The sequence below is a fragment of the Canis lupus genome, chromosome 6 (genome assembly GCF_048164855.1).
Source record: "Canis lupus baileyi chromosome 6, mCanLup2.hap1, whole genome shotgun sequence".
NCBI lineage: Eukaryota > Metazoa > Chordata > Mammalia > Carnivora > Canidae > Canis > Canis lupus.
The window spans coordinates 18,013,006-18,025,620 of NC_132843.1; the positions used below are offsets into that span (position 1 = coordinate 18,013,006).

A 12,615-nucleotide genomic window follows, 5' to 3' on the forward strand; every position below is an offset into this window, starting at 1 on the left:
GGGCTTGACCATCGAGTTCAAGACACATGCAAAATGATCACAAAGGATTTTCCAAAATAACTTTGTCACTGTTAGGGGAGTACCAGGAATGTGTATGATCCTATTTCAACCCCTATGGGGTTCAAATTATAGTTTCTGATGTATGTTTTTTTGCTGCTGCTGCTGCTGAAAACTCTAGTGCTACAACATTCAATAAAAGTTTCTTCTCAAAAGTGTAAATTTCTATCAACTTCTACTTTAAAAATCCAACTTCATAGGAAATAAACGCTTCCTCTAATCTGTTCATCTCATCTGTTTTCTAGTTTCAAGAATTTGAACTAGAGGTTTTAATAATATCTTTTTGATTTCTTCTGGGGAACGTTACAAAATTCTCCAAGTTGAAGTAACAGACAGGGGCTGGCAACACGGCTGCATTTTTAGTTACATGGCTTGTGATTATTAAGAAGTCGTTTTGTGCAGGCACTCCGCCTTGGTAACCTTTTAACACCAAGAGGAGAAAAGTGAACAAAACATGGATGTCGTTTTCCAAATGGAAAAGTGCAAAGTTCTGCGAGAGCTCGAAATGCCATTTGTTCATCCTGACAGTTAACCTTCCTGCCCATGTGAGCCTTTAAGTAGGCAGCAATCAATAATGCTAATAAGCAGAAATCAAACATCTTCTCCCCAAATTGAATTGAAGTCATAGCTGCAAGAGGCTGTAGCAGTGGGGATACGTCTTGGTAGTAAGGACATGATCTGGCCACGGGGCTCTCTAGAGTTTCCTACCTGTAAAGCAGACGGGGCACTTGAAGGTACCTCCCATTCCTTCGAAGCTGTGCTCTATCAGATGGCACTGGAGTTTGGCAGGGGAGTCGAAGGTCTGGCTGCAGAGTTTACACTCGTGGTTCAGTCCCTCATCTGTTAAGGAGAATAAAAATTGGAGCAGAAAAATTGAAAAATTGAAACCCACCATATCTCTAAAAGACAAGTGAATTCCCTATAACCACACACATTAAATGATTTCTGTGACCAAATATAAATATATAAGTAGCATATATGTTTTTTGGTTATTGTTTCACAGGACCTATGAATTTTTATCAATTCAAAAACATTTCTGGAATTTAAAAATCCAAAGATAACCAGAAGACAGGATTTGTCTTTGGGTAACGCACTTCATTAAGCTTTTGAAGTTTAATTAGATATCACTGCTAGGGCATCTCCTTTTCACTATTGTGATTTTATGGCTGTGTATTTCTAAAGTCCTACAATAAAGGACCCATAGAAAAATGGATAGCTTCTTCTCAGGCCTCCCCTCTGGATTACTTAGAAGGTTCTACAAGTTTCTGTTCCCAACTATAAGGTTTTTAGAGGTATTCCCACAAACTTTCTTTTCCTATTCCCAAGCTATTCAGGTAATTTTGAAATACTATTAATGCTTATAGCATTATAAATGCTTTCTTTTCATTTATCCTATAAATGCTTTCTTTTCCAGCATGGTACTCCCAGCTCCACATATCTTCTCAGTTCAATGCTCCCTCTGCTTTGTAAGGCAGTTTCAATTTCACCTTGCGATCTAGACTGTCCTTCTCCAAAGGAATTTCTAACAACTCCACACTCACTTTTGACTACTCCTGGATTTTTCTTTGATACCTTTGGAACAAGATAGTAGAAGAATATTTTGATGTAATAATAATAATTGCTACATAAGATGAAGAGGTTCTGTTGTTGACAGACACCATTATATTTTTTTAAAGGTTTTATTGTTCATGATAGAGACCGAGACCGAGAGAGAGAGAGAGAGAGAGAGAGGCAGGCAGAGACACAGGCAGAGGGAGAAGCAGGCTCCATGCAGGGAGCCTGACGCGGAACTTGATCCCAGGACTCCAGGATCGCACCCTGGGCCAAAGGCAGGCGCCAAACCGCTAAGCCACCCAGGGATCCCCAAGACACCATTATTTTTATGTTGCTTTTCTCCTCATCAAAGTATTTCTGAAATTTAAAATTTAAGGATTACTCCAACTTATTTCAATTCGCAGTTATAAGAACTGAAAACCAGTAGCGCTAGAATGAACAACCCCACGTTTCTTTAGTGTTTTCTGTGTTTCACAGGCTGTTGTTCTAAGTGCTGACGGAGATAAATTCGTTTAATTTAACAACTACTATTAGTCTCATTTTATAGATGAGAAAAACGAGGCCCACAGAGTTTAAGTGATTTTTTTTTTTTTTCTGAGTCACAGAGGCAATACTTGGTGTAGCCAGAACTTAACTCCAGGCATCTTGGCCTCAAGGGCCAGGATCTCAGCAAACAGGCTATAGCATACACCAGCGACTCCCAGACGACTTCTCAGAGAGAGTTAGGGCTGAGAGGCTGCAATTTAACCTAGCTTGTTATCTTTTAACCTAGCTTGTGATTTAACCTAGTTTGTTAGTTGGTCCAAGGGTTGTGGGTTATTAAGCTGTTTAACCTAGTTTGTTATACTTTTATCTTCTCCTATTTGCAGTGATTAGAAATGTTATTAAGGCACATTAGTGTCAGATATTCTAGGTCTATGGAATAAAAGGCATATTCACACTGTGAAGGCAACAAGTCTATCCTCCAAAGGTATCTCCTTTCGTGCAACACAACATGCACGTGTAAGTCCTCCACTGGCTGATATCACTGGCAACACGAAGGCTCAATTACAAAGTGAATTATTATTAGCTAACTAGGAGTAAAATCGCTCTATTTGTATTCCTAATCTCTCTTCCCACACAAGTATGAGTCTTTAGAAGCAGAGGATTGGAATTTGTAAAAAGAGAAGCAAAGCACTAATTAAGCCACCCAGTACTGTCTACATTTCACAAGAGATAAAAACCTACTCTGTATTTGGGTGGCACAGTAAATTCCTTGATTATAATTATGTAAGAAGGAGTTTAATTGTGCATACTGACATGACAAGGGGTTATACAAAAAGCTTTAGGGATTATATAAGATCAAGGGGTTTTCATCTGTTCCTTTCTCTCTCTTTCTTTTTTCAATCCTGAAGTCACCAACATTTTCCCAAATTTTAGATCTTAAGAAATATTGGGAACACTGTTTATTGTAGGGAATTGGGTCACTAAGTTGATCAACAGAATTTGCCAAATTTAAATGTTTCCTATTTCCTCAATGCTGCATACCTTACTTTGGTGGAAAGAAGGTAACCAAGAGTTCTGCTTTCATCTTTAAATCTGTGTTTCACACAAGAACCAACATGTGGCCTATGGATGTGAGCAGGTATACACATTTGTTTCAGAATTCTTTTTTATAAGATTTTATTTATTTATTCATGAGAGACGCAGAGAGAGGCAGAGACGTAGGCAAAGAAGCAGATTTCCTGCAGGGAGCCCAATGTGGGACTCGATCCCAGGACCCCAGGATCACGACCTGAGCCAAAGGCAGACGCTCAACCACTGAGCCACCCAGGTGCCCCAGATTCAGAATTCTTAACCCTACAATATTTGTGAAGTGACACATATGAGCCTGGTTGGCTTTCTAGAGGACAATGACTGACTGACAAAGACAAAGTGAATCCTGAAAGTTAAAATGATCTTTAATGTGATGTTGTCGTTTCTTGACTATGCGTATTTTGTTTGGAAAACTAATAGAAGGGGAGAAAGATATGTGTTGCATGAATACAAAGAAAATGTCCTTATCAATTTTTATTTCCCATCCTGAGAACAGAGAAGTTCCATCATAAAACGTTGCATAATCCAAACTTAGTCAAGTGAATTTACAAGAAGGTGACACACAGCCATAAAGCATTTATGTATTATTAGTGCAGACTTAGTTTTCATCAATCCCATACTTGGTGAAGGCACTATGATAGCAATGATCATAAAGATAGCTTCTAGCATTTTCAGAACTTTTTATAGTTTAACAGCACATTTTAATATCGAAAAAAAGATATTGGGAGTTCTACATTCCTAAGTTATACAAAGGTCTTTTCCAACAAGTAACTTTTCCTAGCGATTTGAGTAGGACGGAATATATATCTGAATTACCACACAGCAAATGGTAGAGGAGGGAAAGCCAGGGTGCTCCGAGCTAGACAGGGTACCCCTGTACACCCGTCTCCCACCTTCATTAACTTCTCTGGTCATTTCCCCCGTGCTCACACTTGCTTATTTCCACAGGGTCAAGTGGATAATGAGTGAGCAAGACAGGAGGACCCAAAACATTTTTATCACTCATTAACAGAACTCATTTTGTATTTTTTAACTGCAGAAGGGGGCAAGATAGTAATGGCAAACTAAGAAAATGCATTTATAGTAAAGATTTCAAAAGTTTATCCTTACTCGGAGTCTCTGTGTAACTCAGCTCCTGTACATTCTCTATTTACACTGTGTGGCTAAGTGCAGTGTCTTAATTTTCAAAGACTTTCTAAAAAGAATCCTCAGTACTGGGGGATCAACCTTAGGTAAGCCTTGTTTCCTTTCAAAACTGAGCTTCTCTCTTCTTGCTATCTGGGATGAGGTAGGAAGGAGCTGGAAGGTAGCACTGTGGTTTTAATTTAAAGTTGCCATTCCTGAGGTGGCACTATCAACACCTCCGATTTCAGGGGAACTTAAGCCTCAGGCTCAGGATTTTGCCTGCAAAGCCATAACTTGCACCTTGTCTTTCTATCTCCCTTCTTCCTAAAGGTGCCAAAAGCCTAAAAATTCAATCAAAGTAACCATCTCTGCTCCCCGGAAAGGTAGCAGCTGACAGTAATTGGATAATACAGTCTGACTCATTTATTAAAAAGAGATTCTGAGTCAATTGATTTAATAACCATTACAATATTCCATTAAGGATATAATAGGCTAGTGCAGCCCTATTTTTTTTATTGAGTTATAGATGAGATCTATGGATGAAATGTCTAGATTTTTCTTCCCTTTCTGCTTATCTAGAGTCTCCAGATTTTCCACAATGAGCCTAATTTGCCTTTGTAGGTGACTTTGAAAGTTAAAGACTAAAAACTGCTACTCATGCTAGCCCTTATTAACTACAATGCTGAAATTCTGATAGCCAAAGAGTTACCAGGAAATGGGCAATAGTATGGAGGACAGAAAAACTGCAGTACTGCACACTAGGCTGAGGGGTATTCTAGCCAAGTACACTTGAGAGCAGAAATGAGCACAGGGAAAGGGAGAAAGAAACATCAGAGTGAAGATTAGTCAACTGAATGAGGAGAATATGGAGCTTTCAAAAATAAACCTGCATCTTTCCAGAACAAACAGAAAATCCCTGTTTGTTGTGTGCTGGTGGAGGGGAGCATGCGTGTGGCCAGCACTATCGGTCCAAGGTCAGGAAGGGCAAGAGTGGAGCTGGCACCACCGAGAACATGTTGCAGGCCAGCAACTTCCCGTGCCCGTCAACCACTTTAAAGCACGGCCAGAGACGGTGTGGGTATAATTGAGAAATCATTTCCCACGTATAGAAATTTCAGCTCAAATAATTACTTCCACTTGTTAATCTCCATTTAAGTGTGAATGTAAATGTAAACAGGAATCGAGTCTACATAGAAGACACTGATGCTAATGTAAATATTTACTTCACTATTAAATGTTTCAAAGGAAAAGAGTCTGAATACATAATTGCAATACAACCTGATGATCATTTACAAAACTTGGTGCTCTAAGGACAAAATCTGTTTGTCTGAGGCCAGTTCAAAGGGGAATGATAATTTCTATCTCTCCAATTTAGAAAACGTTGACCAACACTGCTATTAATCAGCCAGCTTTGTAACAGAAAAAAGAAATAATAGTTGCCATTTGGATGCTCCAGCACAACTCAAGTTATAAGCTCCAACATGGCAATTGTTAGCTTAACAGAAGACACTGACATTTCAATATAAGCTTTAAACAAGAGAAACCCTTTAAGCAGCCTCCAGACTGTGTGTCCCATGTTTATACTCCTTTTCCTTCAATAAAAACAAAAATCTAGAGCAGCTACAAGCAAATGTTCAGTGGTTGACTTACATGCAGCTGTTATCTCAGGAATCACTGGGGGCCCCCTTAGATCGTCTGATCAACACTGCAGCCATTACGGAGGACCAATTTGTAACGGTTTATAAGTAGAACTCCTTCTCTTATTTACCCTCGAGACTGGCCAGAAGGGTCCTCCAGCCTCTTCCACTGCATAAATCTATAGGCTAAAGTCCAAAGATACAAACCCCTCTTGGTGCATCATCATGTGGCAGGGGCGATACTTAAAAAGCTCTGATCTGAGTGGGAGTAAACTCTGCCCTTGGAATCCAAACAGAGGAATCAAATGCCCTGCAGTTGTAATTTTTCCAGTTCGAACGTGTATACCGCTATATCCTTAACATATATTTTTAAATCCAAGAAAACTATGCCCCAAACCAATTCCCAACCCCCAACCCTTTACTCTGCTTCTCCTCTTCCCCGAGTTAATTTCCAAGCACACATTTATAAGCTCGGGGTCTGAGGAGTAACAAAGAAAAGCCACACATGACAAAACTCACCCCTCGGCTACATTGGCTCACCCTAGAAACCAGGAGTAGAAAAATAGGCAGAATGTGCTGTAATTTGCCATGCGCGCAGCTATCACATCTCTCTTAGATCCGTGGCACTCGGGCCACTGTGATTTGTCGTGTTCTACACGGCACATACTCCACGGCCGCAACCCCAGCACGCCGAGGTGCTGATTTGGCAATGGAGAGGGTTACTTGGGCGCCAAGGTCTGCCAGTAGATTAGTCATCAAGGCCCCAAAGTAAGGCCGAATTCGAGAGTCCTGAACGTGACACGGACCCTTTCCTTCTCACACTAGTTAAAAAGCTCTGCCCTGTTTGGCTGCACAATTCGACAGGAAAATGCAAGTCCCCTGAAGACTGACCCTTGCCCCTTCCTGGATTTTCTCTCATTGGCGGGACGGCAGTGTCTGCCACCACCGTCAGGATTTCTGTGCCACACAAGAGAGGAATCCGCGATCCAAGTGTGAGATTCACAGTAAGAGAGAAAGGGCGTCGGGGCTACTTGGAGAAAATGAGCACCAGGTGCCTTGACTGTGACGGGCCACATGGGCCACCCTTCGGTATCGAGAGGAAAGCAAACTGATATGCGTCCTGTGTGTCTCAGTCAGAATTTTATTTCAAGGAGCATCAACAAGGTGCAAGCCTGCCTTTAACTCCGTTACTCCCTGGTTTTGGCCCAGGGTCTTAAAGGCGACAACGCTTTTGGACTTTATAAGCAAAGCCACTGATACTGACACTGTTATTTCCTGTCTTGAACTTCTCATTATCAGCAGGGCTGGAGCAGGAAATGATTCAACTGGGGTAGGCTGCATTGTACCCAGCAGATTTTAAAGAGCCCAGGGGCTGCCTGGAGCCCCATAAACATCAGCAGCTTGGAAGCTAGCAGGAGGTCCAGGTGGGCCAGGATGGGAGAGGCAGGCAGGGGGATTTTAGATGCTCTGAGATGCAGTATTGTCCAATTCTTTGGCGATTATTATCGGTCGTGGATATTAGTTATTTGAACATTCTCATGTAGGAGAAAACACCGGAATACTGTTCAAACAATACACAATAAAACAAACAGCCTACTAAAAAAAGTGGTTTCCCTCTACCTGTGGGCACTCAGCAGTGATATTTTGGCACGCATCTGAAATTAAGGATGAGCATGTAGACAACAGATATTTTCCAAACCTGACCAGTGTGTTGGCACCTCCAGGTTGTCAGCCTTCTTTACTTCCCCAATCTAAACAGGAGCCCACAGTTGAAGTCTCAGAGATAGCATACAGTGCCAGCAAATAGCTTTAAAGTTAAAAATCTGGGCTTATAGCATTTTCACTTAAAGAAAATAATAATCAGTTTTTGGTAACGCATTGATAAAATCACGTTGAGTTCCACTCACCCCTCTCCCAGAAAAAGCATTCTTAACTAAGAGAAGAAGCACCTGTTTCTCAGTAAAAAGACTGTGACCCCTACAAAAGGCAAAGGTGGGGACAGGGTTAGGAGTGAGGACTGTGACTAGCTAAGTCTCAAGTACATCCTTTTGACCCGTTTCTGTAGAATATAGAGTGGCTTTAAAAAAAAAAAAAAAGTTAGCTTGTGGTATAAAGCTTTAACTTCAGCATATGCCTGGGCATTGCACTGAAAGGGATCCAGGTTCCTTGAAGTTAATTTTCCCCTTATTTCTGCTCACTTGAATACATAAAAGTAATCTTTTTTTCTCGCACAAAGTTTTCACCACCTAAGCTTTAGTGCTACAATGTTCTTTGCCTTGACAGCAAGTTTCTGAGCACACAAGACAATATAAAAATTTACTTCCCTTTTGCATAATGATTAGACATACAATATGACTGGAAATAGCAGGTTTCCAAATCAGTAATGCCTATCAGCTCTTGCCTTGCCCGGTGAAGAGTGGTGGATAGTAGCCCAGGCCATCTCAACACAAGGGAGTGGCAAGCACTGAGTTTGGGGTTAGTCATCAATTTGTGTCACAAAGGAAGTTTCAGGAGGGCAAGGACGTTTGTCTGTTTTGTACATCGATGAATGCCAAATACCTAAAACAGTACAGGGCTCATAGTTGGAATGAAATAAATATGTACTGAATTTATGGGAAATATACCTTAGCTAGTCCTACATCTAATTTCAATTAGAACCAAATGCCAAGACGAACACCAAAAACAGTATATATTATTTATCAATTGTTTTAAGAGTTTGCTCCATTCCCTTGTACATTAAGCCTCATGTGATGACACATTTGGGCCACCCAAATTTACCCTATACTGCTTGCCTTCATTATTTCCTGAAATGCGATTAAAACCCTCTGGTAAATAAAGCATGAATAAAATATAACTGTCTTATTTGCCAGTTTATCTCTGGCAAAAGACTGGTAAGCCCCAATTTATCCCCTATTTCAAGGGGAAAAGTGCTATCCTGCATTTTATATCTGAAACACAAAAAAAGAACCCTGTGTAAGAAGGGATAATTACCTTTTATTCCTTTTATTTGCCCTAAGTCACAGAGAAGGCTCTCCATCACACATCCATGACCCATAGTTATTTTTTTAAACGATTTTTATTAATAGTTATGTCTTCTTACATCACAAAGTTCTATCCTTTTAACTAATTGGTTAAATCAGATGTATGCATTGATTACACTCTTTGCTTAAAAATTCTCTTGTTTGATATTAAATACCTACTCTTAATGCTTTCACATCTGGGATTTCTGGCACTGGTGGAAGTATAGGTATATTTACATTCGAGTACTGCACGAAAACCTCCCCCAAATTGGTAAAATTGAAAAAGGACAGCTCATGCAGCATAAACCAAATGTAACCTGCTTTAGAGTTAAATATATCAGGAAAACATCTTGGGGTACTGAGACAGTGTAACAGTCAATATTAATTCTGCACAGCAGTGAGCCGGCCACGGGAGCCACACACTGGACACAGTTCTCATCAGGTACGTGTTCGTGTTACTGTGCCGGGTTTATGGCCGGGGTCAGGGCCTTTTCTTTTGTTTACCTTCTTCTTCTTGGCATAAAGCCACTAGTTATCTGAAGGAGAAAGTCTCCGAACGCTGAGAAGCTGTTTATCTTTGCTAGAAAGCATTGCTTGCTATTGCTGATGATTTTAAAACAAAATAACAAAACAAAACAAAACAAACAAAAGAAATGGAACAAGGTTCACCAGATTTTGTAAACATTATGGATCTCAACAACCATGGGGTTTTTAGTGCCCACAGGTTCAAGACAAGAAACTAAGTCTGGCATTTCCAAAGCTAATTATCTTCCTAAGAAACTTCTGTTATGGACAACTTTTTGCAAAATCATCTAAACTGCGGTGTTTAGAAATGAGGTTCACCGCTAAAGCACAAGTTAAAGCTGCAATGGGTGGAACAAAGGTATAAAAGGGGCAGGGGTCTCCAATCTATTAGGGACCTTACCCTGCCCCTTCTACTTTGTGGGGGTAGGAAGAAAATCCTAAGCAGCAGTATGAAAATCACAATACTGCACATTATTTGCAAATGACTCATATTTTTATTGTTCTATTGGTGTGACCTTAGAAACTCGGCCTTGAAGAATAAAAAAAGGTAATGGGGCAATAAGTGCAATAAGATTTCTAAAAACAGTTTATTGGGAATGTGCTGTGAAACTGGAATTCTTCTAATCAAACGATGCCACCCCTTAGAGAAATTTTCCTGTGCATTATTAAAGTGATATACTGCAGTACTAGTTAGAGCTCCATAACCTTTAAATTGCCTGATTGTAATTAAGGCCACTAGTTTTATTTAGGAAGGTTCAAGGAGGCTCAATTTAAGTTGGCTTAACTAGTGTGAATTTAATGTCATGCTGCCAGAAGGCAGAGGAGCTCTCTGGCCTGGCTGTTCTGTGGCACATGCAGCTGTGGGGATCATGAATTCTAAATTAAGCCCAGATTTAAAGAAACTACAGATATCAGAAAGTAGCTGGATGTGTGCAAGTACACATTCCCATGGTTGCTTGTGTACATCATTCATTCATTCTTTTATTCATCCATCCATCCATCCATCCATCCATCCATGCATTCATCCATCCATCCACTCATTATACAGGCAGTTTCCTAAACTGGGAATCTAAATATGTCTGATTATTTATAGTGTGACTAGAAGGGGTTTATAGTGACTCTTAAAGGAATAATGATCACTTTGATTGAAACGTGGGGCTTAAGATAATGTTCAGTCTACACTGATGATTTAAAATAAAATGTGCTTGTAACAAAGTTGTAAAGGCAAGAAGGTTATTCTTATGAAAGAAATTCTGAGAAGGAACATTTACAGTTAGCTAGAGGAGGAAGAAAGGGGGCTATTTGGACAGGCCACTAAAAGGAGTGCTGAGCATAACATATATTGCAAACAAAAGGTAAGAGAACATGAAGGTGCTCAATGCACAGACTAGCAGAAGCAAAGGGTAGCAGCAGAAAGAAAACACTTAAAGACTTGACCCATGTTCAAAATTTTACTGGATGTAAGCTCAAAAACATTCATCTCTGGATAGAATGCTGGCACTCTTCTGTAGCTCCAACGGCAATAATGATAAATGAATTTCTTTACAGCCAAGTGGCTCAAGCAGCCAACTACGTTACCACTATATAATTAATAACAATAAGCAATTAAAGAGAACAGCAGGTTACAACTATAAGGTGTCAAAATATATTAGCAAAGGAGAAAGCTGCAACAACACACTTAAAAGAAAAATAAACATACAGTGTGTGAACCTATAGACACTCACTTCTTCCATACGATCTTGTAGATAAAGCTTTTATGCTTAAAGAAAAATAGAGGATGGCATAAAGCTCCCATAAGGTGATTAACGTTCCTCCAAAACCAAATAACGCTCCCAAGGCTGAGAGAAATCTGAAAAGTGATATGGGAAACATGATTGTGAGGACCCAGGAGAGTTGGCTGACCATGGTTTGGCGTTATCTTTTTACTAAGAAATATTCTAATAAATACCTCCCTAAACTGTATTTGTTGGCTCAAGTATTTTCAAAGATCTCAGAACATTGTGCTGCTTTATGTAAAATGAAGAAGCAATAAGCTAGGAATGCGTAGGGGAAGAAATGAAAGGGTAAATGTTATATAATTGGCTAAATGCTGGGATGTTAGATAAAGGTTAGAAGTGGCCATGGAGACAATCTAATTAACTGTGGACTTGTTTAAAAGATGGGGAAATTGAAGCTAGATATAGTAACTGACATACTCATGATGGCAAAGCGTTTGGTTGTGGTCAGTGTCAGAATTCAATGTTCCCAAAGCCAACACAACACTGTCCCACCAAACCCTCACTTAAAAAAAGTTTCCTGCTTCTTTGTACAATGATTTAAGTCGTTAGCTAAGCTAAGTAAGTTGCTGTCTTTCTAGATCTGAGTAATGTGCAATGAGTTCTTCATATTTTCACACCACCTGGTCACTCCTTTGCTCCTGGACAAGGCAAAACCTGAACTTACTCCAGTCTACTTTATTTATTTATTCCTTACTCCCTGACCGACTATTGTTAAAGTCTCTCTTGCCCTGATGGGAGTGTTCCTCTCCCACTGGAAGTGAAATGAAGCCTTAACTAATATGCAGCCTCTGTGGGATATGGAAAGTTAAACCTCTTTTATCTCCAGATTCTGCAAGAAGCTAAGAACACCACTCTTTAAAACGCTTTGGTCTGAGCTGTCAATGTGAAAGAAACACCTGTGACCATACAACTTGTGATGTAGAAGAAATTCATGGCTGAATGTTGATGCTTTTCCTCAATGGCAATAACCTATTGATTTGGTTAAACTGTCACCTGAAACCCTGTGGAGACCTGGCTTGAACTTTCCATTATGGAACTATAATTATTCAAAAATAAAGACTGATTTCTTAATTTGATTCTGCCTCTAGCTAATTATACCTCTTTAAGTCCCTGAATCATTCCCTGATATGGGACTAAATTGAATATTTGGGAAGAATCTGGAACTGCACACATATTCCTAAGTGTGTGGCTTACTAAAAAGGTAATGCCATAGTTATGTATGGAAAATAGGTTAGCTCAATATGTTCCTAACCTACTTTTCTCTCTTGGGCATCATTCTGGATACACCAGCACATCTAGGCACTATATGATGAAGCCAAGATATTACTGGCATACCAATGAATC

At 39.8% G+C, this 12,615-nt stretch overlaps 1 protein-coding gene across 4 annotated transcripts in view; it reads right to left on the reverse strand.

The window, feature by feature from the left end:
• Positions 1 to 12,615, reverse strand: part of ZNF521 (zinc finger protein 521) — a 275,157-nt gene that overhangs the window by 28,735 nt on the left and 233,807 nt on the right. For all 4 annotated transcript variants that reach the window (XM_072829089.1, XM_072829087.1, XM_072829086.1 and 1 more), the window contains one exon: positions 766 to 897. In XM_072829089.1, the coding sequence (XP_072685190.1) occupies positions 766 to 897 (132 nt within the window). The remainder of the gene's footprint in view (positions 1 to 765; positions 898 to 12,615) is intronic.